At 43.9% G+C, this 27689-nt stretch overlaps 2 protein-coding genes across 2 annotated transcripts; one reads left to right on the top strand and one right to left on the bottom strand.

Moving 5' to 3' along the window:
* The first annotated feature begins 2925 nt into the window (after positions 1 to 2925).
* Positions 2926 to 6762, top strand: nefma (neurofilament medium chain a). The gene is made up of 3 exons (XM_028974649.1): positions 2926 to 4024; positions 4634 to 4758; positions 4847 to 6762. The coding sequence occupies exons 1-3, from the start codon at positions 3032 to 3034 to the stop codon at positions 6330 to 6332; spliced, it is 2604 nt and encodes an 867-aa protein (XP_028830482.1). The 5' UTR covers positions 2926 to 3031; the 3' UTR covers positions 6333 to 6762.
* A 6519-nt stretch (positions 6763 to 13281) lies between these two features.
* On the bottom strand, positions 13282 to 17887 carry LOC114785198 (neurofilament light polypeptide-like). Its single transcript, XM_028971059.1, has 5 exons — positions 17883 to 17887; positions 14958 to 15822; positions 14759 to 14883; positions 14242 to 14657; positions 13282 to 13871 (listed from the first exon to the last, which is right to left on the bottom strand). Exons 1-5 carry the CDS (start codon positions 17885 to 17887, stop codon positions 13513 to 13515), a joined length of 1770 nt encoding a protein of 589 aa, XP_028826892.1. The 3' UTR covers positions 13282 to 13512.
* Positions 17888 to 27689: the final 9802 nt, after the last annotated feature.

Below are 27689 nucleotides of genomic sequence, written 5' to 3'. Positions count from 1 at the left end.
CAGCGAGTGCAGCTGCTCCACTCTGACCACTCTGTGGTGAAGGATCTTAACAAACGTTATGGGTGCCACATCATTTAATATGCCATTGGGGCTTGAATCACCAGGTAGGAACATGCACGGATTTATTTTTAATACGTCGCCCATCAGTCCCATACAGAATAATAAGAGATTAAAACCCACCTGCCAGTGGTACTGAAGCAAATCTCTACATTACTAATAATTGGCTTCAGGGCCTTAAAACTCATTTTGATCTCCTCTTTTCTCACCACGTTCGTCAACAGAAGGGTAAATGTGACATTGTGCTGAGAATTTCTGCAGTAGTCCTTGGCTGATGTGGGGCTCGAGGACTCGGGCATCAGGGTGGGGCGCATGATCGTCAGTAGCAGGGTGGCCACTTTGTCAGTACAGAAGGTCAGGGTGAGAGCTGAAGAACAGAAGGGCAGAGTCCTAGCTGGGTCCTGTGTATTTGTGTTCCTGCCTATATATCATAGTTTATGGCCAAAAAAGGCTAGAAAACCAAAAAATCATTATAAATTTAAAACTCTTGCTTTTAGATGTAGGTGCTTTTAGTCTACGTATAGGCATGGGCTTCAAGTTAAATAATGGAACCAATGCATGTACTGTATGTTACACATATAAATCCACATACAAAGTCAAGTTCAAGTTCAAATTTATTTATAAAGCACTTTAAAACAATGGAGTTGACCAAAGTGCTGTACATGGACAAAAAGAGGAGAAAGAGACAGTGAATGAAGCTCTTAAAAGCAAGATATATATATATATATATATATATATATATATATATACACACACACACACACACACACACACACACACATATGTGCAGAGATGTATATGTGTGTGTGTGTGTGTGTGTGTGTGTGTGTGTGTGTGTGTGTGTGTGTGTGTGTGTGTGTGTGTGTGTGTGTGTTGTTGCTGGAAAGGCTCCAGCATTCTGCGGAGCTCCACAGGCCTGAACAGAATATAAATCCACGCCTCCTCCCTCTCAGAGCACCTTGAGAAGCCAAAGGTCTGACCCTCCTGCTGCTGGTGCTGCCACTGAGAGGAGCAAAGGGACCAGCAAAGATCCAGTGTCATCAACTTTAAAGGCAGTAATCATGCATGCAAGAAACACACACACACACATGCTCTGCTGAGAATGCCTTCTTTTTGTCCCACAGGACTGGTGACGAGTGCACTGACCTCCCCATCTTCTCTTATTATCTTAAACACACAGACACACACAGTGGGAAATCTTCACACAGATTTGAAAAGGAACTAAAACCATTTGGCTCCGTTTTTCTGCAGGAAAGCGTGAGCTGAAAATTTGTTTCCCAGTGACTCAGGCACATTTTGAGCTTCTATTTATAGTTCCTCACAAATGCCCATATCTGGAACACAGATTAAAGTCTCGATTATTGCATTTGCGATTGCATTACCTGCAGAAAAATGCAGCCGACGGGCCTGTAGTGACGTCACACTGCAGCAGTGTTGAAGGATCAATATGACAGACGGCAGATTCCACCCCTCAGTCCGGTTACAGGCTCTCAGCAGCCAGCGGCACACTATCCCGTGTCCTCTGTATGAAGGTCAAAATTGTATGAGCAGTGATGAAACCGTCCTCGTCACAAGGGATAAAATCAATTGTGACACTGATCTCCAGATTCAAACATGTTGAACCAAAGGTAGAACCATCAATGTGCAACAGGCCTAAATTAAAGTAATATTTTAGCATACTAATGATAATTTCAGCTGAACTTTCACCACATAATTCAACTTTTAGACCAATGCAGAACATTATAATGCATTGTTCATTAGAGAACCTGGTAATAAACATATAACATACAACAAAAATGAATCTGTGCTTAGGGAAATTAGTCATTTTCTGCAGCAAATGACGTAGCTCTGTGCAGAACCTCCACAGGTCATGTTCCATGACACCTAATGGATAACACAGTCACATAAGAACCAGAAGACCACAAAATCACAGGTTCAAACCCCACTTACTACCATTGCGTCCCTGAGCAAGACACGAGTGTCTCCAGGGGGGACTGTCCCTGTTACTACTGGTTGTAAATCGCTTTGGATAAATGTAAATGAATAAAAGGAAAGAAAACTTAATTCATCAGCAGTTAGATAAACACGGTTTATTGGAAGGCTTCATCAGTTCGTCTGTGGATCAGAGAAAGGTTGGTTAAAAAATCATATTTAATAAAAAATGACAGCAGCAGACACTTAGCTACATCTTTTCAATTTTTCCGATCAAATCACGACGAGTCACTAGAATCGTTTTCTGCCGGTTATGACAGAGATGCTCTGAATTTAGCCAAAGGAGGAGTACAATACAGGTATAATAACTTTATAAAAATGCATACAATTAAACATAGTCGATTCGTAATTTATTAAAAACAATTAAATGACAGTGTCAGTACAGTCAATTCTATATCGATAAATAATAAATAATATCTGTAATAGAGAAATAAGCGTCCTGCTTTGCTGAATCTCTGCGGCGCTGTCCGTGGTGCTGAAACCACGCGGGTTTTATTTTAACTGGTTAAACCGACAAATAATGTATATGCGCACATATGCCTTTATCTACTTATACACACGCGTGTATTTCCGTGGTTAATATCCACATCCCGGTGTGTGACGTTAAAATTGGTGACTCAGCATTTTTCCCGGGACACTCGTGAATGAATCCCGCTCTTCTAGAAACATCCTTCGCGGATCGTCCGCGTTGAACCCTCTTTCTTTTTTTCTTTTTTTTTTCTTTTTCTTGTCTTGTTTGGTCCCGTTTTCCGAAAGGCCACCCACGCCCCCCCACCCCACGTGCCGAGTGGCCGGGACCCCGGTCCGCGAGTCCCTCCCACTCGGCTCGGCTATAAAAGGCGGCCGGCCGGCTGCACCGGCGCTGTGAGAGCCACGCACGCACACACACCCCTCACACCCCCGCCCACCACACACACACACACACACACACACACGCACCCCGCTCGCCTGCACCTCGCCCGCCGCCACCCCGTCCGGCCGGATGAGTTTCTCGGTGGACAGTATAGGCAGCCGGAGGACCGGATATGTCCGCTCCGCGGGCTCCCCGTCCAGCGGCTACCGCTCCCAGCCGTGGTCCCGGAGCGGCTCCGGCTTCTCCGTCGCCTGCAAGAAGAGCCGAGCGTACAGCTCGGCGGACGGTTCCGAGTTCGGGCCGCCGGGCGCCGCGGGGAACGGGGACTACAAGCGCTCCAACGAGAAGGAGCAGCTGCAGGGCCTGAACGACCGCTTCGCCGGGTACATCGACAAGGTCCACTACCTGGAGCAGCAGAACCGGCAGATCGAGGCGGAGATCCAGGCGCTGCGCCAGCGCCAGGCGTCGCAGTCCAAGCTGGGCGAGCTGTACGAGCAGGAGCTGCAGGAGCTGCGCTCCGCGCTGGAGCAGGTCCACCACGAGAAGGCGCAGGTGCAGCTGGACACGGAGCACGTGGAGGAGGACATCCAGCGGCTGCGCGAGCGCGTGGACGACGAGGCGCGCGTCCGGGAGGAGACCGAGGCCATCGTCCGCGCCCTGAAGAAGGACGTGGGAGACTCGGCGCTGGTCAAGGCGGAGCTGGACAAGAAGGTGCAGGCGCTCCAGGACGAGGTCGCCTTCATCCGCAACAACCACGAGGAGGAGGTGGGCGACCTGCTGGCGCAGGTGCAGGCTTCCCAGGTCGCCGTGGAGAAGAGGGACTACCAGAAGGCCGACATCACCGAGGCGCTCCGCGAGATCCGCTCGCAGCTGGAGGGCCACTCCACGCAGAACCTGCAGCAGGTGGAGGACTGGTTCATGTGCCGCTACGCCAAGCTGTCGGAGGCGGCGGAGCAGAACAAGGACGCCATCCGCTCCGCGCGGGACGAGATCGCGGACTACCGGCGACAGCTGCAGTCCAAGACCATCGAGCTGGAGTCCGTCCGGGGCACCAAGGACTCGCTGGAGCGGCAGCTGAGCGACATCGAGGACCGTCACAGCGGCGACCTGTCCAGCCTGCAGGTACACACACACACACACACACACACACACACACACAAGAAATCAAACTTTACATTTTTGTTCAATTCATATTTTTCATCTCAAATTCTTTTTTAATACAATAAAAAATGACCCCGATGGAAATTGTAGCTACAGAAAAAAAAAAGTTCGGTGGGGTGGAGTTGGGGTGTCGTCGTGTAGCCCGACGTCCCGGAGCGGCGCGTTGTCGCAGTGGATTTTTTTGCGCATTGACTGTTTTTTTTTTTTTTACCAGACGCAGAAATCGAAAAAAGTTTCACGAATGCTCGAAGGAACACGTAGACGCGTGTGACGGCTCCGGTACGTGGCTGTGGGAGCACTGCGGCGCGTCCACCTCGCCGCGGGAGCGCAGGGGTTAACCGGGAGCTGAGCGGAGCCCAGACGCTTCTCTTCTGCTGAGTCACAGCCGCAGTTCGAGAACGACTCGGCCCCGCGTCCCGCCCTTGAAATAATAAATTCGCCCTCTGTTTCCCACCGCAGACCCCCTTCTTTAGCTGCTGTGGCGAATGTGCGAGAAATGAACGCTCTCCAAATGTTCAAGGGTGTCTGTGATTGTGATGCAGCAATTTTTTTTTCCTTCACATTTCTCAGGAGACCATCCACCAGCTGGACAACGAACTGAAGAGCACGAAATGGGAAATGGCGAGACACTTGCGCGAGTACCAGGACCTCCTGAACGTCAAGATGGCCCTGGATATAGAAATCGCTGCGTACAGGTATGAGCAGTTCATGACGCATGACTTACGCAGCGACTGGTAGATGTCAGCATCCTGTGACGTCATGTGATGTCTCCTGCACCAACAGGAAACTTCTGGAAGGAGAAGAAAGCCACTTCAGCACTTTCCCATATCGCCAGACTGTGACCTCCAAAGGCACCAAAGTTAAAGGTGAACCCCCCAAACTGAAGGTGCAGCATAAGTTTGTTGAGGAGATCATTGAAGAGACCCGGGTGGAGGATGAAAAGGCAGAGATGGACATGGCCCTAGCAGAGATCGCAGACGAGTTGTCTGCTGCCCTGGGCGAAGAAGAGGGCGGTGAACAGGAGGGAGAAGACGAGGCCGAGGAAAGAGGCGAAGAGGAGGGAGAGAAGGAGGAGGGGGAGGAGGGAGAGGATGAGGCAGCAGAGGAGGAAGTGACCTCCGCTGAAGCCAAGGTGAGTGCCAGCGCCCCCGAAGAGGAAGAGGAGGAAGAGGATAAAGAAGGTGGTGAGGAAGAGGAGGGAGAAGGCGGCGAGGAAGAAGAAAAAGAGGAGGAGGGAAAGGAAGCTGAAGGAGACGAGGAGAGAGAGAAGGGAGATGAAGTAGACGGTGGTGGTGAAGGAGAAGGGGCTGAAGATGAGGCTCAACAGGAGGAAGACACAGTAGAAGAAACCGTCCTGAGCTCCAAAGCTCCAGAGTCTAAAGCCTCTCCAGAGAAAGAGAAGGCTGGAGAGAAGCAGGAGAGTGGAGGAGAAGAGGAGAAGGCATCTGAAGAACAGGGGGACAAAAAGGAAGACGAGACTGATGCTGGAAGTGACAAAGAGAAGGAGACAAAAGCAGAACCAGAGAAGAAGCCAAAGGAGCAGGCTGAGAAGAAGGAGGACAAGAAAAAGGAAGACAAGGAAGAGCCTAAGGCAGAACCAGCTGAGCCCAAGACTGGGGCTGCAAAGGCTGAAGAAACTAAGACCGACCCACCCAAATCTGAAGACCCAAAGAGCCCAAAATCTGAATCCCCCAAAAGTGAAGCTCCAAAGAGCCCAAAACCTGAATCTCCCAAATCTGAAGCTCCAAAGAGCGAGGCCCCTAAAGCCCCCAAAGAAGAGAGCCCCAAGGCTGAGAGTCCAAAGAAAGAAGAACCCAAGGCTGAAGCCCCCAAGAAAGAAGAACCAAAGGCTGAGACTCCTAAAGTCGAAGCTCCAAAAGCAGATGCTCCCAAGCCCGAGCCAGAAAAGGCAGAGAAGAAGACAGAACAAGAGCCAGAGGAGAAGAAAGCAGATAAAAAAGACACAGAAGATGACAAAGGCAAGAAAGGGGACGAGAAGAAGGACACCAGCGAGAATGATGTCATCTCCAACGGAGTGGATGTGAGCCCCACCAAAGATGACCCAGCCCAGAAGGTAGTCATCACTAAAACCGTGGAGACCATCACCACCGGTGAGGACGGAGCCAAGCACGTCACCAAGTCCGTGACGGTCACGGAGACGGTGAAGGAGCTGCAGGAGACGGTGCAGGAGACGGAGAAGATGGTCTCCACCAAGAAGGTGGAGAAACACTCCACCCAGGCCATCAAGCAAGTGACCGAGACGGAGTGAGGGGGGGCCCTTGGGTTGCTGGAGAACTCGGACGCGCGGAGAACATAGCCAACAAACGAACAGAAACAAACCCATAAAGCTAGAACGATTAATCCCTCACGATACTCACTCTCAACCAAACAAGCAAACTAAAAAGCGCATTAGAGAGAAGCCGTACGATGCGACGAAGCTACTATTCCAAATGCATGTTGAGTGGCAGCTTTTCTGTGGGCTTCGCTGCAAGATGCAACCTGGTGGTGTCTGGGAATCTCTCTCTCTCTCTCTATCTCTCTCTCTCTCTCCTTATTTCTTTGCATCTTTTCTTTCTTTCTGACTTTCTGAAGTTTCAGCCTCTGCAACACAGAGTCGGGGTTCTGGGGCTCGGGGCGTCTGCATGCTAGCATCCTTCCCGGAGGTAGAATAGTAAGCGCTACGTGTGCGTGGACGGGCTTACACGCGTGTGCATGCGGGAGCGAGAGAACGTTTTTTTTTTTTTTTTTTTTTTACTCCGTGAGGAGGGAGGCCGGACCTTTTTTTTTTTCTCTTCTCCTTCTTCTTCTTCTTCTTTTCTAAAAGACGTAGCCTTACTGCAACTGGGGGGGGGGGACAGCGACGCGTAACCGTAACTCCGGAGGAACAACCCATAACCATACGGTACCTACAGCTACTAAGAAACTCCTAGCCTTAAAAACACGCTTTTTACTGTGGTCTGTTGTGTTTACGCGTAGGACGGACTCGGATTAAACTATACCGGATATAAAATGAGGTGCTACCGTTTGCAGTCCCATGTCTCTAGTCGTCATGATCAATTTCTCAGCAAGCATTTGCTCAATAAATGTCATTCTAACTTGCCCGGTGACTGTGTGGCTTTATTTCTGCCCCATTACTGAATGGCTGTAAATGTTCATTATGGCATCAACACACTGTTCATAAGATGAGATTCGAGTCACACAACGCACATGTCCGTTTGATTTTTAATTTTTTTTTCATTAATTTTATAATTAGCGTATTAAAAAAAATCTTTAACAGTTGGATATAATTAATAGCATTATCAACTAATGAGTAAAACACAAGAAATGGGGACACCTGAGTTTGGACAGGAGTGGATGAGCCTTCCCAGGAAATAAACGACTGATCCTGCAATACATTTTTTTTTAAAAAAAGATGGTGGTTTGTGAGATTTACACCTCGAGTGGCGCCCACGTCGTGATGCACTGGAGCCACGCGGGATTAAAAGGTCCTCATCGGCAGCCCGTACCGTCACGACCTTCCACGCAGGCTGATCCTCCGCAGTGCGTCTTAACGAACATCCACAAACGATTAGTCGCCTTCACGCGTAAAGTACAACCACGTGACGATTAAACATTTGACACAGATCCTATAAAAATCCTTTACATTTTTTTTGGTAAGCGATACGGTAATTATCGCTTTCCCCCCCTAAATAAGATAATTTTAATGCGGATGATGGGTGTGTTGAAGAACCGAATCGATTGCGTGCCACAAGTTCCATCCCCGCCTTTGCAACTCGTGTTGCGCATTGTGGTGAGCGGGATCCCGACCAGCAGGTGGCGCTGTTTCCTCCCCAAAGAGCGCATTACGCAGCACGGCCGACCGTTTGCCGTGCTCAGAACCTCAATTAGAGAGGACATCACTTATGTTTGGAATTCAGTTTCATTAAAGTAAAGTCATTTGTTACTGTGCATTTAACTGAAATATGAAATATAAGAAGGGCAGTGGTTGCCTAGCGGTTAAGGAAGCGGCCCCGTAATCAGAAGGTTTACGGTTCGAATCCCGATCCGCCAAGGTGCCACTGAGGCAGGGACGGATTACGGACCGGGCCAGTGGGGCCGCTGCCCCAGGAGCCCTTGGAGTGCAGGGGGCCCTTGGGGTGCAGGGGGACCGTGGGGCCCCTAGCCCAAAACAATTTGCAACGCAAACAGTTTTTTTCACATTGGAGAACTTGCAATGTTTAAATCATGGGGAGAGATATATCTTATCCCATGGTAATAACCAGGCTGCTGAATAGAAATGGGAAGATTAGCAAATTGTATGACATTCAAATAATGTTTGTTATGGTACGATCTGGTTGTGCTACGTTGCTACCTGTCTCTATAAACAGAGACCTGGTGCTAACATTAACATGAGGTAATGGCATTAGGCTGTACTGATTATAATTTGAGATCCAACTTACTGTATCAACTTAAGGCACCTTCTTTTCACATTTTCCGAGGTAAAAAGCGTCAAAAGATTTTGTCAACATCATTCTGCTTTTACGCCTGTCATGGCTGCCGACTGCTCACTCAGGGTGATGGGTTAAATGCAGAGGACAAATTTCACTGTGTGCACCGTGTGCTGTGCTGCTGTGTATCACATGTGACAATCACTTTACTTAAAAAAAAAAGAAATAGGTGTAAAGTGTGAAATTCTTGACAATCTTAATTCCATAAATCTCAATTCCCCCCTCAGCACATATTAAATGCATGAACCATATTAAAACCATTAATCTAATGGCAAATTTTGGAGTTTTCTCCTGATAGAACATCTAGAGCAGCAATCAGCAGAAACAGGGGTGTATCTATCGAAAAAGTCTGGATCAGCAAATGTGGAGGAAGAAGATACAGTGAGCCTGGCTGTTGCACTGCAGTGGACAGTTTCTGGTTTCGACCTAAATGCTTACGCCATGAAAATCCCGCATTGGTCTGGACGGTGATTGAATTGCATCGGAGCTTCGGCAGAGACATTGATTCAGGAGAAACATCTCACATTGCGGTGTCAGGACACTGTTACTGGCCCAAATCAATCAACACCTATTTTATTTATGTGCTTTTGTTGCTGTCTTCTTCATCTTTGATGTCTCATTAGGGTGTAAAGTGCCCACTGCAATTATTGGCACCCCTTGTAAAGGTCTATGAAGACAGTATGTTTAATTTCTAGCTAAATAAAACTGGTTGTGGAATGAAAGCTGAAATGTTGCCATCTGCAAGTTTTTATCTTATATTTGTTAATTGCATGATTCTTTACCCACTGTAAAATGTGCAAGTGGAAGTGCAGTATAAAATATACTGCAAACATGATTACATTTTTTAAAACAAAATTTGATTACCTTGCATATAGCCTGTATATCTTTCAATGTACAATACACACACATACACATACATTTAGAAATGTCTGTAGTTACAGGGACAGTCCCCCCCTGGAGACACTCAGGGTTAAGTGTCTTGCTCAGGAACACAATGGTAGTAAGTGGGTAGTTGAACCTGGGTCTTCTGGTTCATATGTGAGTGTGTTACCCAATTAGGCTTCAAACACCTTACATATAGCAATGTTGTAAATGACTAACTGTTGTAAGTGACACACTTTGTTCACTCATTTTAAAAGCTTCATTTGATATTAGCAAACCCCTTTCAGTGTTCTTAGTAGAGCTGAAAACAGTTGCACTGATAAAAGAAGAACTATCTGGCCATTAGCAGACATGAGTTTAATTACACAATCATTAACTTTGACAATATTTCTTTATGTGTGTATGTGTGCAAATATCCTTTTTTTAAGTTGAATTTTAAATGGCATAGAAAATTCACAGGAGAACATCTTCAGTATTATTGGAATCTCAAAGCCCCCTCCCAAACACACACTAAACAATCCAAAAAATCATAAGAATATGGACACATTGAAGCAAGGTTTTTTTCAGGTCATCTTTGCACATCCGCTGTTGATCCTCAGAAGGTGCAGACTGTGAGACCAGATGACAAGTTTTACGTCTTCCAAATATCTTTCGTCTTCAGGTTGTTTTTGTTCTTTGGCATCTTACGAACGTCCAGTATCTACGTCCTCAAAACCTCTGTATAAGGTCTAATTCTAGTCCAAATGAGGCTGTTGTGAAAGTCTTTTCTGTGTAAAATAGTAATTCATTTTTAGATATCATTTTTACAGGTCTACTGTGTGAAGGCTGTGTCGTCCACCTCCACATCTTTGTGGTGAGTACTTTAAACACTCCCTGGGCGCCTGTTATGGCTGCCCACTGCTCACCCAGGGTGATGGTTAAAAGCAGAGGACACATTTCGTTTTGTCACCGTGTGCTGTGCTGCAGTGTTCAACAATGACAATCACTTCACTTTCACTTTTCAAGTACACACACTCATAAAACCCTCTGTGACAAAAAAAGACAATTGATAAGAAGTATGAAGATAATATACAGTCATACACCAAATCCACATTTTTGTAAGCGACAATAGGTTGCCTATGCATCCACTACCAATACTAGATTAATACAAAACCATCCCAGCAAATGTTGCAAAAAGATAGCCATGGTAGACATTTGGCATGGAATTTTTAATGTCAACAGGAGAGGAAATCAAGTTATCAAGTTTTTATTACAGATTGGCAAGGGCCAAAAATTGACAAATGACAAGCCGCTGCTATATTTGAAAAGTGTATTGTGCGGTCAGAGAGAACAGTAGACAAAGAGAGAAAGTTGTATTAAGTCTCTCTTTCTCTCGCTCAGTGTCCTGTCATTTCACACTGCCAATAGATCAGCACTTACCATCCCAAGGCAATGGAAATGTTCATCTTCCATCTGTCACTGCATCTGCACCACAAAAAGTTTAATTTAGAAATGATCAAATGACACACGGCATTTTAATCTGTGCTGAGATTTGTGAGCATGTGCCAGTGAATGACTGAATTTTTTTACAGATTAGATCAGCATTAGGAGATCTGAAATTTGAAATTACGTCATTAAAGCAATTAGTACCACCAACTGAATTTCATAGTGTTTTGACTCACCATAACTTGGCCTGTCATAGGTGGAGTTGGTAAGAACACTGTGCCGGGACCTGTCATCATATCTGTAGTCATGAGTATGGCGGGCCCTGTCAGTGGTACTCTTTAAAAAAAAAAAAGCATATAGTACCATTTGCATATTATCATCTCTTTATTGGAAATAAAAAATGAGTTGAATTTCTCGTGGAAATTAAATTAAAACGCTTCAACTACACATTTAACTACAAGTACCATGAATTATGTCTGTGAATATTCTCAGTCATCCAAGTGAATTTGCCTGAAAGTTGAGTCATGGCAACTGAACTTTGAACAGAACAGAACAGAAAGAAAGTCCAGTTGCCATGACTCAACTTTCACACTACCATGAATTACCTGGCCAATTGACCTGGAGTATCCATAAAATTCAGTCATTCACCGGCACACGCTCACAAATCTCAGCACAGATTAAAATGCTGTGTGTCACTATTCCGGTCCAAATCATGTCTTCCACATTGTTTTTCTCATGCACACTCAACGAGACGAAAGCACTGCAAAGCCTATCCGTGGGTGACAAGTTCATCGGCTCGTCCTGAAGGCACACTAACCTTTAAGATTTTTTAATTTCACCAGGAAACACAGTTTTACTGCTGGTGTATGCACTATACAAATCATATATGATGTTTAATAAAAAATAATATGTTTCATTATTATATTCATTAATAATAACAATGTTGATATGTGGCATAAATGGAAAAATAAATATTACATTCACAACAACCTCAATTGAAAAAAAAAGGTCCTGGGAATGTAAATACTGGACGTTTAGAAGACGTAAAAATCCTTAGGCTTGGGACAGAGAGTGATGTGTGCAGTCCAGCTGGGGCACCTCGTCCAGGCTGAGTACCTCCTTCACCAATTGTGCAATAAACTCAGTTGGGCGCGCACCTTCGACATCCTCCGGCACCCTAACCAACCTTATATTGTTAGCAACTGCACTTGCTTTCAGCATGGGCACCATGACATTTAGCATGGATTGACCAGCTCAAGTTCCGCAATGAGCTGGTCATGGGAAGAGCTTTGCTGCATGGGCTTAATGGCATGTCTCAACTCCTCTCTCACCAAAGAAATCTCAGCGCGCAAATCAGATGACATTGAAAGTCAAGTGATTGTCATTGTGAAACACTGCTGCATAGCACATGGTGACACAACAAAATGTGTCCTTTGCTTCTAACCACCACCCTTGGTGAGTAGTGGGCAGCCATGACAGGCGTGTGAACAGGGTGTGGTGCTTTTCTCAGTGACACCTCACCGGCGCCTTGGAGGATCAGGATTCGAACCGGCAACCTTCTGATTACGGGGCCGCTTCCTTAACTGCTAGGCCACCACTGCCCCTATCGAGTCTATCTTGCCGCAAATGTCTTTCTTCAGTATGTCCAACATAGCTTGTAACTGGCCATAGCTTGTAATGAGTCGACCTGGTTTTCGATTGCAAAGCTGCCACTGATTTTCAAAAAGCAAAGATAAATAAACTAAAGTTCTCCCTGTTCTTTAATCAACTAAGCACCAATAAAAATTATGTGGAAAAAATTATTAAGTATTAAATTTGGGAGGCACATCCTACGTCTTTGATGCTTTGATGCCCCCGTTATTTATTGTTCTGTTTTTTCATGATCTTTAGAACAGTACTGTGTGTGTGTGTGTGTGTGTGTGTGTGTGTGTGTGTGTGTGCGTTCATGTGTGTGTGTGTGGATAGGAACTAAAAACAAGACAAACTCAAGGTAAGTAATTATATGCCAGCGTGTCCCCAGGTTGGCAGGTGTGGCGTGCAGGGAGAGGGTCTGCTCATCCCAGCCACAGGTGTAAATGTGTTAGTGGTGTGTGTGTGTGTGTGTGACCTGCACCATTTTTCTTCCATTGATTGGCCATGATTGGTCACCAGGCAGGACAGGGAGTACAACCAGCTCCAGAATTATAAACGCACACTGCTTGCAACCCCTCACCTTCATTATTAAACCATTAAGAAACACCCCAGGCCTGGTAAGGTCCAAGCAGGACTGAGAAATGTTGCATCACCCATTTAATCTTCCATCTTGAAGTGTGCCGTCCCTGCCAGAGAGGGGTTTATTGTTGCTAACACCATAAGGTAATGAAACCTGCTTATGTGATTATCGGATTATTGGCCCACAAGTAATCAGTGATGCGTACACTTAAACCTTTTTAATGATCACTTTATTGCACTTGCAGTTTAGCTTACAGCACGTACAAGAACGTCTCACTGGTCCAGATGCATGCATTCAAGAGACCAACTGTGCCACCAACTGGACAGTGTTTTATTGAACACTGCACTGTGGTGGCGGCTGCTGTGCTCGTCACATTGGATGCAAGCGAACTGCTTTGTTTTATTGTGGCAAGGCTAGTGCTTTAATTCTGCACGTCTGCAGGCTCACTTCTTTGCCTTGGATTTTTCTGTTTCGTCTTTCTTCGCTGTATCCACTTTCTTTTCGTCTTTTTTCTTTTCCTCCTGCGGCTTTGTGCTTTCCTTCTCTATGGTTGTGGTTTTCTCCTCTTCGTCTTTGGCGGCCTTCTTTTGGGCCTGGTCATCCTTTTTCTGCTCATCTTTAGTTTCTTCGACCTTATTCTCCTTTTTCACTTCAGGCTGGTCTTCACCGCCCTCCTCTTTCTTCTCCTCCTCTCCTCCTTCTTTCTCTTCTGCCGCTTCTTCAACCTCCTGTTCTCCTTCTTTCTCCTGTTTTTTCTCCTCTTCTCCTGATTCCTCTTCGTTTTGCTCCTCTTCGTCTCCTCCTGAACAGTAAAGAAAATATACCAGGTGTAAGTATGTAGTTCACTGAAGGTTTATAGCAAATAATAACGCAACTTTTAACGTTTGAATAAAATAGGTAATATGGTAAATATGGTAATATGGGTGGTAGTAGCCTAGTGGGTAACACACTCGCCTATGAACCAGAAGACCCGGGTTCGAATCCCCCTTACTACCATTGTGTCCCTGAGCAAGACACTTAACCCTAAGTTGCTCCAGGGAGACTGTCCCTGTAAATACTGATTGTAAGTCGCTCTGGATAAGGGCGTCTGATAAATGCTGTAAATGTAAATGTAAAAATCAAATGCATTTAAAAAATGGAGTTTAATAAACAAAAAAGGGGGCTGTACTGACCTTTGTCCTCTGCGGCCTTAGTCTCCTCTCCCTCTTCCTTCTCTTTGTCTACCTCTTCTTCTTTATCTTCCTCTCCCTCCTCATTTTCCTCTTCCCCTTCCTCCTTTCCCTCTTCCTCCTTTTCCTCCTTCGCCTCTTCCTCCTTTCCCTCCTCTTCCTCCTCCTTTTCTTCTTCATTCTCCTCCTCTGTCAGGCCAGCCTCAGCTTTCGGAGTTTGGGCTGAGGTGATGACGTCATCGGAAGAAAAGGAGGAGCTGATGAGGCGAGAGCTGAGCAGGTACGGGACGCCAGAGGTCAGGCTGGAGAAGAGGGGGCGAGAGAAGGTGGGGCCTGCAGACAAGCTGTGGCCGTATATGCAGGACACACTGCCTGCAACGCCCACATTGAACCGAGACTCCTCTCCTTCAAGAAGTTTCCTGTAGGCACAGAAGCATTGAGGGAAGGCTCATTTTCCAGTATGAGTCCAGAACTGTGAGTTGAACCTGTAATCAGAACACGTTATAAAAATTCTTCATACCTGTATGCTGCAATCTCGATGTCTAGGGCCATCTTGACGTTGAGAAGATCTTGATACTCCTTCAGGTAACGGGCCATTTCACTCTTTGTGGCTCCCAGTTCATCTTCTAGCTGTCTGATGGTATCCTGTAGGGGGCAACAGTGAGGTCAGCTTCACTTGCGCTATACCCTAAAAGTGCACCCGCATATCCCCCACTCACCTGCATGGCGGAGATCTCTGCACTCTGCTTGTCTTCGACCTCTCGCAGCTGAATCTCCAGGGACTCGTTCAGGCCGCGGCAGGCGTCGATTTCCAGGATCCGAGCCTGCAGCTGGCGCCGGTACTCGCCAGCTTCATCCTTCGAGCTGCGCACTGCGCTGCTGTGCTGCGCCACAGTCTCCGTCAGGGAGCCCACCTTGCCGCGGAACCAGTCCTCCGCCGCCTGCATGTTGCGGGCAGCCAGTCGTTCATACTGTGCCCTGATGTCCTTCAGTGCGCTGGACAGGTCCGGCTTGATGGACTCGGTCTCCACGGCAATCTGGGCTCCAAACTGCACCTGGGCCTGCAGCTCGGAGACCTCGCTCTCATGTACTCGCTTGAGGAAGGCCAGCTCGTCAATCAGGGTCTCCACTTTCTTCTCCAGTTCGGCCCGGTCCAAAGCTGCCTCGTCAGCCGCCTTGCGGGCTTCCAGCAGCCGGCCCTCGGCCTCCTCCCGGGCCAAAACCTCATCCTCGTACTGGGCCTGCAGTGCCCTCAGCGTCTGCTCGGCTCGCTCCCCCTCACCAAGGGCGGCCTGCTTCTCCAGACGGGCGTCCTCCAGTGCGGCGCGCAGCGTCCGGGCCTCCTGCTCGTACAGGCCCCGCAGGCGGGAGGGCTCCACGTGCCTCTGGCGCAGCAGCAGGAGCTCGGCCTGGAGGGCGCGGTTCTGCTGTTCCAGCTCGTGCACGCGCTCGATGAAGCCGGCGAAGCGGTCGTTCAGATCCTGCAGCTGGGCCTTCTCCTGGGTGCGCACCGTGCGGAACTCGGAGCTCACCTGGGCCGCCTGGCTCAGGTCCAGATCCATGGATATTGTTCCAGGCTCTGTCCTTCCTCACTGGAGTTTGATTCTTATTGTTTCTCTTTGTTTCCCTCTAGAATGTCTGTTTCTTGCAACAGTGGTTTGTGACATTTAGATTAATTTCATAGTCAATTGAGATGTGAACTAAAGTCAATTGTACCTTACTAAATTATATTTCTTCACTGAATTTATTAAGCCAAATCCTCATTTAATAAGCAATCCACTTATTTAGCACACAATATCAGATAATATCTTCTGTTTAGGCATGAGCAAAAACCCAACTGTGGAAGGCAGGCCCTTGTACATGAATAAACACCTAGAGCCAAGTGAAAGGGCTACAAGGTATGAGCCGAAATAGCTCAGTTGGGAGAGCGTTAGACTGAAGATCTAAAGGTCCCAGGTTCAATCCCGGTTTTCGGCAAAGCTGTTTGGACTGTGTAAATGCATTTTTTGGTTTGTTAACAAAGACCTACGCTTTATCTGGAAACTGACCTCCCCCTCACAGGCAAGAACAATTACCAGGTCTCAAAAAGGCCAACAAATGGCCTGAAGTGCCAAGACAAGAGAGGCCTGCATTCTTGTATCAATGGTTTTATCTGGAAAAAGCATAAACCTCAAAGGAGAAACTGATTGATCAGTTGCAACACTTCTGTGAGATAAACGTCCATTATAAAAGAAAGGATTTAAACCTCATTCAGAGGCCTCTTTCCCCCTCAACTGCTCGGGGGGTTCTACTCTCACATTGTTCCTGCATTCAACTTTTCTACTTCTACCAGGGTCTGGCCTCCCTCACTGGAGTTTGTTTCTTATTCTTTCTCTTTGTTTCCCTCTATAATTTATTTTTTGTGTCCATTTTGGGTTCTTTTGTTACAATGGGACCAGTTTACATATATTAGTTCCATAAAAAGAATTCTTATTGTATTTATGAACTAGAACCTGTTCAATCATTTAAAATCTATTGTGCCATGACTGTTAATGTCCATCTAACATCAGATAAGTTCAAAAAACAAGTTCAAACCTCATTCAGAGGGCTCCGTCCGGGTACTACTCTCACATTGTTCATTCATTTGTCTTTTCTTATTGTTCCAGGCTCTGTCCTCCCTCACTGGAGTTTGATTCTTATTGTTTCTCTTTGTTTCCCTCTAGAATGTCTGTTTCTTGCAACAGTGGTTTGTGACATTTAGATTAATTTCATAGTCAATTGAGATGTGAACTAAAGTCAATTGTACCTTACTAAATTATATTTCTTCACTGAATTTATTAAGCCAAATCCTCATTTAATAAGCAATCCACTTATTTAGCACACAATATCAGATAATATCTTCTGTTTAGGCATGAGCAAAAACCCAACTGTGGAAGGCAGGCCCTTGTACATGAATAAACACCTAGAGCCAAGTGAAAGGGCTACAAGGTATGAGCCGAAATAGCTCAGTTGGGAGAGCGTTAGACTGAAGATCTAAAGGTCCCGGGTTCAATCCCGGTTTTCAGCAAAGCTGTTTGGACTGTGTAAATGCATTTTTTGGTTTGTTAACAAAGACCTATGCTTTATCTGGAAACTGACCTCCCCCTCACAGGCAAGAACAATTACCAGGTCTCAAAAAGGCCAACAAATGGCCTGAAGTGCCAAGACAAGAGAGACCTGCATTCTTGTATCAATGGTTTTATCTGGAAAAGCATAAACCTCAAAGGAGAAACTGATTGATCAGTTGCAAACACTTCTGTGAGATAAACGTCCATTATAAAAGAAAGGATTCAAACCTCATTCAGAGGTCTCTTTCCCCCTCAATGCTCGGGGGGTTCTACTCTCACATTGTTCCTGCATTCGCTTTCTACTTGCTACCAGGGGTCTGGCCTCCCTCACTGGAGTTTTGTTTCTTATTCTTCTCTTTGTTTCCCTCTATAATTTATTTTTTTGTGTCTATTTGGGTTCTTTTGTTACAATTGGAACCATTTTACATATATTAGTTCCATAAAAAGAATTCTTATTGTGTTTATGAACTAGAAACCTTTTCAATCATTTAAAATCTATTGTGCCATGACTGTTAATGTCCATCTAACATCAGATAAGTTCAAAAAACAAGTTCAAACCTCATTCAGAGGGCTTCCGTCCGGGTAATACTACTCTCACATTGTTCAGTCATTCGTCTTTTCCATTGTTCCAGGCTCTGTCCTTCCTCACTGGAGTTTGATTCTTATTCTTTCTCTTTGTTTCCCTCTAGAATTTTCTTTGTCGCTAATTTTGATTCGTTTGTTACAATGGAACAATTTTAAGTCTTAGGGTTCCATAAACAGAAATCTAATTGTGTTCAAAAACATGATTTTTTTTTATAATGGAGATCAAGGTAATCTCTAATGGCAAATGAAAAACACAAGAGCATCGCCTCCCCGTCGGGGAATTGAACCCCGGTCTCCCGCGTGACAGGCAGGGATACTCACCACTATACTAATGAGGAGCTGGCCCTGCTTCTCTGTTATCATAGGTCTGTTAGAACTTCAAGCATGTTTGTTTCTTGCAACGTGGTTTGTGACATTTAGATTGATTTCATAGTAGGTACAAGGTATGAGCCGAAAATAGCTCAGTTGGGAGAGCGTTAGACTGAAGATCTAGAAGGTCCCTTGTTCAATCCCGGGTTTTGGCAAAGCTGTTTGGACTGTGTAAATGCAATTTTTGGTTCGTTAACAAAGACCTATGCTTTATCTGGAAACTGACCTCCCCCTCACAGGCAAGAACAATTACCAGGTCTCAAAAAAAGCCAACAAATGGCCTGAAGTGCCAAGACAAGAGAGACCCGCATTCTTGTATCAATGGTTTTATCTGGAAAAAGCATAAACCTCAAAGGAGAAACTGATTGATCAGTTGCAACACTTCTGTGAGATAATGTCCATTATACAAGAAAGGATTCAAACCTCATTCAGAGGCCTCTTTCCCCCTCAACTTGCTCGGGGGGTTCTACTCTCACATTGTTTCCTGCATTCAGCTTTTCTACTTCTATCAGGGTCTGGCCTCCCTCACTGGAGTGTTGTTTCTTATTCTTTCTCTTTGTTTCCCTCTATAAATTATTTTTTGTGTCTATTTTGGGTTCTTTTGTTACAATGGAACAATTTTACATATAATAGTTCCATAAAAACAGGCAAGAACAATTACCAGGTGTCAAAAAAGCCAACAAATGGCCTGAAGTGCCAAGACAAGAGAGGCCTGCATTCTTGTATCAATGGTTTTATCTGGAAAAAGCATAAACCTTTGGGTTTCATAAACAGAAATCTAATTGTGTTCAAAAACATGAATTTTTTTTAATGGAGATCATGGGAATCTCTAATGGCCAAAAAAAAAAAAACCACAAGAGCATCGCCTCCCCGGTGGGGAATCGAACCCCAGTCTCCCGCGTGACAGGCCAGGGATACTCACCACTATACTAACGAGGAGCTGGCCCTGCTTCTTTGTTATCATAGGTCTTTAGAGCTTCAAGCATGTTTGTTTCTTGCAACAGTGGTTTGTGAATTTAGATTGATTTCATAGTAGGTATGAGGTATGAGCCGAAATAGCTCAGTTGGGAGAGCGTTAGACTGAAGATCTAAAGGTCCCGGGTTTCGCAAAGCTGTTTGGACTGGTGAAAATGCAGTTTTTTGGTTTGTTAACAAAGACCTATGCTTTATCTGGAAATTGACCTCCTCCCACAAGGCAAGAACAATTACCAGTCTCAAAAAGCCAACAAATGGCCTGAAGTGCCAAGACAAGAAGAGGCTGCATTCTTGTATCAATGGTTTATCTGGAAAAAGCATAAACCTCAAGGAGAAACTGATTGATCAGTGCAAAACACTTCTGTGAGATAAACGCCCATTATAAAAGAAAGGATTCAACCTCATTCAGAGGCCTCTTGCCCCCTCAAATGCTCGGGGGTTCTACTCTCACATTGTGCCTGCATTCAGCTTTTCTACTTCTACCAGGGTCTGGCCTCCCTCACTGGAGTTTGTTTCTTATTCTTTCTCTTTGTGTTTCCCTCTATAATTTATTTTTTGTGTCTTTTTTGGGTTCTTTTGTTACAATGGAACCATTTTACCTATATTAGTTCCATAAAAAGAATTCTTATTGTGTTTTGAACTAGAACCTGTTCAATCATTAAAATCTATTGTGCCATGACTGTTAATGTCCATCTAACATCAGATAAGTTCAAAAACAAGTTCAAACCTCATTCAGAGGGCTCCGTCCGGGTACTACTCTCACATTGTTCATTCATTTGTCTTTTCTTATTGTTCCAGGCTCTGTCCTTCCTCACTGGAGTTTGATTCTTATTGTTTCTCTTTGTTTCCCTCTAGAATGTCTGTTTCTTGCAACAGTGGTTTGTGACATTTAGATTGATTTCATAGTCAATTGAGATGTGAACTAAAGTCAATTCTGCCTTACTAAATATATTTCTTCACTGAATTTATTAAGCCAAATCCTCATTTAATAAGCAATCCACTTATTTAGCACACAATATCAGATAATATCTTCTGTTTAGGCATGAGCAAAAACCCAACTGTGGAAGTCAGGCCCTTGTACATGAATAAACACCTAGTGCCAAGTGAAAGGGCTACAAGGTATGAGCCGAAATAGCTCAGTTCGGAGAGCGTTAGACTGAAGATCTAAAGGTCCCTGGTTCAATCCCAGGTTTCGGCAAAGCTCTTTGGACTGTGTACATGCAATTTTTGGTTTGTTAAAGACCTACGCTTTATCTGGAAATTGACCTCCTCCTCACAGGCAAGAACAATTACCAGGTCTCAAAAAAGCCAACAAATGGCCTGAAGTGCCAAGACAAGAGAGGCCCTGCATTCTTGTATCAATGGATTTATCTGGAAAAAGCATAAACCTTGGGTTCCATAAACAGAAATCAAAAATTGTGTTCAAAAACATGATTTTTTTTTTTTAATGGAGATCAAGGTAATCTCTAATGGCAAATAAAAAACACAAGAGCATCGCTCCCCATCGGGGAATCGAACCCCCGGTCTCCCGCGTGACAGGCGGGGATACTCACCACTATACTAACGAGGAGCTAGCTCTGCTTCTTTGTTATCATAGGTCTTTAGAACTTCAAGCATGTCTGTTTCTTGCAACAGTGGTTTGTAACATTTAGATTGATTTCAAAGTAGGTATGCGGTATGATTCGAAATAGCTCAGTGGGAGAGCGTTAGACTGAAGATCTAAAGGTCCCTTGTTCAATCCCGGGTTTTGGCAAAGCTGTTTGGACTGTGTAAATGCAATTTTTTGGTTCGTTAACAAAGACCTATGCTTTATCTGGAAACTGACCTCCCCCTCACAGGCAAGAACAATTACCAGGTCTCAAAAAAGCCAACAAATGGCCTGAAGTGCCAAGACAAGAGAGACCTGCATTCTTGTATCAATGGTTTTATCTGGAAAAAGCCTAAACCTCAAAGGAGAAACTGATTGATCAGTTGCAACACTTCTGTGAGATAAATGTCCATTATACAAGAAAGGATTCAAACCTCATTCAGAGGCCTCTTTCCCCCTCAACTGCTCGGGGGGTTTCTACTCTCACATTGTTCCTGCATTCAGCTTTTTCTACTTCTACCAGGGGTCTGGCCTCCCTCACTGGAGTTTGTTTCTTATTCTTTCTCTTTGTTTCCCTCTATAAATTATTTTTTGTGTCTATTTTGGGTTCTTTTGTTACAATGGAACAATTTTACATATAATAGTTCCATAAAAACAGGCAAGAAACATTACCAGGTGTCAAAAAATCCAACAAATGGCCTGAAGTGCCAAGACAAGAGAGGCCTGCATTCTTGTATCAATGGTTTTATCTGGAAAAAGCATAAACCTTTGGGTTTCATAAACAGAAATCTAATTGTGTTCAAAAACATGAATTTTTTTTTAATGGAGATCATGGTAATCTCTAATGGCAAAAAAAAAACCACAAGAGCATCGCCTCCCCGTTGGGGAATCGAACCCCAGTCTCCCGCGTGACAGGCGGGGATACTCACCACTATACTAACGAGGAGCTGGCCCTGCTTCGTTGTTATCATAGGTCTTTAGAACTTCAAGCATGTTTGTTTCTTGCAACAGTGGTTTGTGACATTTAGATTGATTTCATAGTAGGTCTGAGGTATGAGCCGAAATAGCTCAGTTGGGAGAGCGTTAGACTGAAGATCTAAAGGTCCCGGGTTCGGCAAAGCTGTTTGGACTGTGAAAATGCAGTTTTTGGTTTGTTAACAAAGACCTATGCTTTATCTGGAATTTGACCTCCTCCTCACAGGCAAGAACAATTACCAGGTCTCAAAAAAGCCAACAAATGGCCTGAAGTGCCAAGACAAGAGAGGCCTGCATTCTTGTATCAATGGTTTTATCTGGAAAAAGCATAAACCTCAAAGGAGAAACTGATTGATCAGTTGCAACACTTCTGTGAGATAAACGTCCATTATAAAAGAAAGGATTCAAACCTCATTCAGAGGCCTCTTTCCCCCTCAAATGCTCGGGGGGTTCTACTCTCACATTGTTCCTGCATTCAGCTTTTCTACTTCTACCAGTGTCTGGCCTCCCTCACTGGAGTTTGTTTCTTATTCTTTCTCTTTGTTTCCCTCTATAATTTATTTTTTGTGTCTATTTTGGGTTCTTTTGTTACAATGGAACCATTTTACATATATTAGTTCCATAAAAGAATTCTTATTGTGTTTATGAACTAGAACCTGTTCAATCATTTAAAATCTATTGTGCCATGACTGTTAATGTCCATCTAACATCAGATAAGTTCAAAAAACAAGTTCAAACCTCATTCAGAGGGCTCCATCCGGGTACTACTCTCACATTGTTCATTCATTTGTCTTTTCTTATTGTTCCAGGCTCTGTCCTTCCTCACTGGAGTTTGATTCTTATTGTTTCTCTTTGTTTCCCTCTAGAATGTCTGTTTCTTGCAACAGTGGTTTGTGACATTTAGATTGATTTCATAGTCAATTGAGATGTGAACTAAAGTCAATTGTGCCTTACTAAATAATATTTCTTCACAGAATTTATTAAGCCAAATCCTCATTTAATAAGCAATCCACTTATTTAGCACACAATATCAGATAATATCTTCTGTTTAGGCATGAGCAAAATTCCAACTGTGGAAGGCAGGCCCTTGTACATGAATAAACACCTAGTGCCAAGTGAAAGGGCTACAAGGTATGAGCTGAAATAGCTCAGTTGGGAGAGCGTTAGACTGAAGATCTAAAGGTCCCTGGTTCAATCCCGTGTTTCGGAAAGCTCTTTGGACAGTGTACATGCAATTTTTGGTTTGTTAAAAGACCTACGCTTTATCTGGAAATTGACCTCCTCCTCACAGGCAAGAACAATTACCAGGTCTCAAAAAAGCCAACAAATGGCCTGAAGTGCCAAGACAAGAGAGGCCTGCATTCTTGTATCAATGGTTTTATCTGGAAAAAGCATAAACCTCAAAGGAGAAACTGATTGATCAGTTGCAACACTTCTGTGAGATAAACGTCCATTATAAAAGAAAGGATTCAAACCTCATACAGAGGCCTCTTTCCCCCTCAACTGCTCGGGGGGGTTCTACTCTCACATTGTTCCTGCATTCAGCTTTTCTACTTCTACCAGGGTCTGGCCTCCCTCACTGGAGTTTGTTTCTTATTCTTTCTCTTTGTTTCCCTCTATAATTTATTTTTTGTGTCTATTTTGGTTCTTTTGTTACAATGGAACAATTTTACATATATTAGTTCCATAAAAACAGGCAAGAACAATTACCAGGTCTCAAAAAAGCCAAAAAATGGCCTGAAGTGCCAAGACAAGAGAGGCCAGCATTCTTGTATCAATGGTTTTATCTGGAAAAAGCATAAACCTTTGGGTTCCATAAACAGAAATCTAATTGTGTTCAAAAACATGATTTTTTTTTTTAATGGAGATCAAGGTAATCTCTAATGGCAAATAAAAAACACAAATCATCGCCTCCCCGTCTGGGAATCGAACCCCGGTCTCCCGCATGACAGGCGGGGATACTCACCACTATACTAACGAGGAGCTGGCCCTGCTTCTTTGTTATCATAGGTCTTTAGAACTTCAAGCATGTTTGTTTCTTGCAACAGTGGTTTGTGACGTTTAGATTGATTTCATAGTAGGTCTGAGGTATGAGCCGAAATAGCTCAGTTGGGAGGGCGTTAGACTGAAGATCTAAAGGTCCCTGGTTAAATCCAGGGTTTTGGCAAAGCTGTTTGGACTGTGTAAATGCAATTTTTGGTTTGTTAACAAAGACCTATGCTTTATCTGGAAACTGACCTCCCCCTCACAGGCAAGAACAATTACCAGGTCTCAAAAAAGCCAACAAATGGCCTGAAGTGCCAAGACAAGAGAGGCCTGCATTCTTGTATCAATGGTTTTATCTGGAAAAAGCATAAACCTCAAAGGAGAAACTGATTGATCAGTTGCAACACTTCTGTGAGATAAACGTCCATTATAAAAGAAAGGATTCAAACCTCATACAGAGGCCTCTTTCCCCCTCAACTGCTCGGGGGGTTCTACTCTCACATTGTTCCTGTATTCAGCTTTTCTACTTCTACCAGGGTCTGGCCTCCCTCACTGGAGTTTGTTTCTTATTCTTTCTCTTTGTTTCCCTCTATAATTTATTTTTTGTGTCTATTTTGCGTTCTTTTGTTACAATGGAACAATTTTACATATATTAGTTCCATAAAAACAGGCAAGAACAATTACCAGGTCTCAAAAAAGCCAAAAAATGGCCTGAAGTGCCAAGACAAGAGAGGCCAGCATTCTTGTATCAATGGTTTTATCTGGAAAAAGCATAAACCTTTGGGTTCCATAAACAGAAATCTAATTGTGTTCAAAAACATGATTTTTTTTTTTAATGGAGATCAAGGTAATCTCTAATGGCAAATAAAAAACACAAATCATCGCCTCCCCGTCTGGGAATCGAACCCCGGTCTCCCGCGTGACAGGCGGGGATACTCACCACTATACTAACGAGGAGCTGGCCCTGCTTCTTTGTTATCATAGGTCTTTAGAACTTCAAGCATGTTTGTTTCTTGCAACAGTGGTTTGTGACGTTTAGATTGATTTCATAGTAGGTCTGAGGTATGAGCCGAAATAGCTCAGTTGGGAGGGCGTTAGACTGAAGATCTAAAGGTCCCTGGTTAAATCCAGGGTTTTGGCAAAGCTGTTTGGACTGTGTAAATGCAATTTTTGGTTTGTTAACAAAGACCTATGCTTTATCTGGAAACTGACCTCCCCCTCACAGGCAAGAACAATTACCAGGTCTCAAAAAGCCAACAAATGGCCTGAAGTGCCAAGACAAGAGAGGCCTGCATTCTTGTATCAATGGTTTTATCTGGAAAAAGCATAAACCTCAAAGGAGAAACTGATTGATCAGTTGCAACACTTCTGTGAGATAAACGTCCATTATAAAAGAAAGGATTCAAACCTCATACAGAGGCCTCTTTCCCCCTCAACTGCTCGGGGGGTTCTACTCTCACATTGTTCCTGCATTCAGCTTTTCTACTTCTACCAGGGTCTGGCCTCCCTCACTGGAGTTTGTTTCTTATTCTTTCTCTTTGTTTCCCTCTATAATTTATTTTTTGTGTCTATTTTGCGTTCTTTTGTTACAATGGAACAATTTTACATATATTAGTTCCATAAAAACAGGCAAGAACAATTACCAGGTCTCAAAAAAGCCAAAAAATGGCCTGAAGTGCCAAGACAAGAGAGGCCAGCATTCTTGTATCAATGGTTTTATCTGGAAAAAGCATAAACCTTTGGGTTCCATAAACAGAAATCTAATTGTGTTCAAAAACATGATTTTTTTTTTTAATGGAGATCAAGGTAATCTCTAATGGCAAATAAAAAACACAAATCATCGCCTCCCCGTCTGGGAATCGAACCCCGGTCTCCCGCGTGACAGGCGGGGATACTCACCACTATACTAACGAGGAGCTGGCCCTGCTTCTTTGTTATCATAGGTCTTTAGAACTTCAAGCATGTTTGTTTCTTGCAACAGTGGTTGTGACGTTTAGATTGATTTCATAGTAGGGCTGAGGTATGAGCCGAAATAGCTCAGTTGGGAGGGCGTTAGACTGAAGATCTAAAGGTCCCTGGTTAAATCCAGGGTTTTGGCAAAGCTGTTTGGACTGTGTAAATGCAATTTTTGGTTTGTTAACAAAGACCTATGCTTTATCTGGAAACTGACCTCCCCCTCACAGGCAAGAACAATTACCAGGTCTCAAAAAAGCCAACAAATGGCCTGAAGTGCCAAGACAAGAGAGGCCTGCATTCTTGTATCAATGGTTTTATCTGGAAAAAGCATAAACCTCAAAGGAGAAACTGATTGATCAGTTGCAACACTTCTGTGAGATAAACGTCCATTATAAAAGAAAGGATTCAAACCTCATTCAGAGGCCTCTTTCCCCCTCAACTGCTCGGGGGGTTCTACTTTCACATTGTTCCTGCATTCAACTTTTCTACTTCTACCAGGGTCTGGCCTCCCTCACTGGAGTTTGTTTCTTATTCTTTCTCTTTGTTTCCCTCTATAATTTATTTTTTGTGTCTATTTTGGGTTCTTTTGTTACAATGGAACCATTTTACATATATTAGTTCCATAAAAAGAATTCTTATTGTATTTATGAACTAGAACCTGTTCAATCATTTAAAATCTATTGTGCCATGACTGTTAATGTCCATCTAACATCAGATAAGTTCAAAAAACAAGTTCAAACCTCATTCAGAGGGCTCCGTCCGGGTACTACTCTCACATTGTTCATTCATTTGTCTTTTCTTATTGTTCCAGGCTCTGTCCTTCCTCACTGGAGTTTGATTCTTATTGTTTCTCTTTGTTTCCCTCTAGAATGTCTGTTTCTTGCAACAGTGGTTTGTGACATTTAGATTAATTTCATAGTCAATTGAGATGTGAACTAAAGTCAATTGTACCTTACTAAATTATATTTCTTCACTGAATTTATTAAGCCAAATCCTCATTTAATAAGCAATCCACTTATTTAGCACACAATATCAGATAATATCTTCTGTTTAGGCATGAGCAAAAACCCAACTGTGGAAGGCAGGCCCTTGTACATGAATAAACACCTAGAGCCAAGTGAAAGGGCTACAAGGTATGAGCCGAAATAGCTCAGTTGGGAGAGCGTTAGACTGAAGATCTAAAGGTCCCAGGTTCAATCCCGGTTTTCGGCAAAGCTGTTTGGACTGTGTAAATGCATTTTTTGGTTTGTTAACAAAGACCTATGCTTTATCTGGAAACTGACCTCCCCCTCACAGGCAAGAACAATTACCAGGTCTCAAAAAGGCCAACAAATGGCCTGAAGTGCCAAGACAAGAGAGGCCTGCATTCTTGTATCAATGGTTTTATCTGGAAAAAGCATAAACCTCAAAGGAGAAACTGATTGATCAGTTGCAACACTTCTGTGAGATAAACGTCCATTATAAAAGAAAGGATTTAAACCTCATTCAGAGGCCTCTTTCCCCCTCAACTGCTCGGGGGGTTCTACTCTCACATTGTTCCTGCATTCAACTTTTCTACTTCTACCAGGGTCTGGCCTCCCTCACTGGAGTTTGTTTCTTATTCTTTCTCTTTGTTTCCCTCTATAATTTATTTTTTGTGTCCATTTTGGGTTCTTTTGTTACAATGGGACCAGTTTACATATATTAGTTCCATAAAAAGAATTCTTATTGTATTTATGAACTAGAACCTGTTCAATCATTTAAAATCTATTGTGCCATGACTGTTAATGTCCATCTAACATCAGATAAGTTCAAAAAACAAGTTCAAACCTCATTCAGAGGGCTCCGTCCGGGTACTACTCTCACATTGTTCATTCATTTGTCTTTTCTTATTGTTCCAGGCTCTGTCCTCCCTCACTGGAGTTTGATTCTTATTGTTTCTCTTTGTTTCC

Source organism: Denticeps clupeoides, chromosome 3 (assembly GCF_900700375.1).
Source record: "Denticeps clupeoides chromosome 3, fDenClu1.1, whole genome shotgun sequence".
Lineage (NCBI taxonomy): Eukaryota > Metazoa > Chordata > Actinopteri > Clupeiformes > Denticipitidae > Denticeps > Denticeps clupeoides.
Note: the sequence above shows the minus strand (reverse complement) of the source record. Positions and strands in the feature narration are given on the sequence as shown.

Bases quoted from the DNA above. Each gene is read 5' to 3' on its own strand.
- nefma (XM_028974649.1), top strand. From the start codon at position 3,032: ATGAGTTTCTCGGTGGACAGTATAGGCAGCCGGAGGACCGGATATGTC. The intron at 4,025-4,633 runs GTACACACACAC...CACATTTCTCAG, and splicing joins GCGACCTGTCCAGCCTGCAG to GAGACCATCCACCAGCTGGA. The intron at 4,759-4,846 runs GTATGAGCAGTT...CTGCACCAACAG, and splicing joins ATAGAAATCGCTGCGTACAG to GAAACTTCTGGAAGGAGAAG.
- LOC114785198 (XM_028971059.1), bottom strand. The intron at 14,884-14,957 runs GTGAGTGGGGGA...TGCCCCCTACAG, and splicing joins CAGAGATCTCCGCCATGCAG to GATACCATCAGACAGCTAGA. The intron at 13,872-14,241 runs GTCAGTACAGCC...TTTACTGTTCAG, and splicing joins TAAGGCCGCAGAGGACAAAG to GAGGAGACGAAGAGGAGCAA.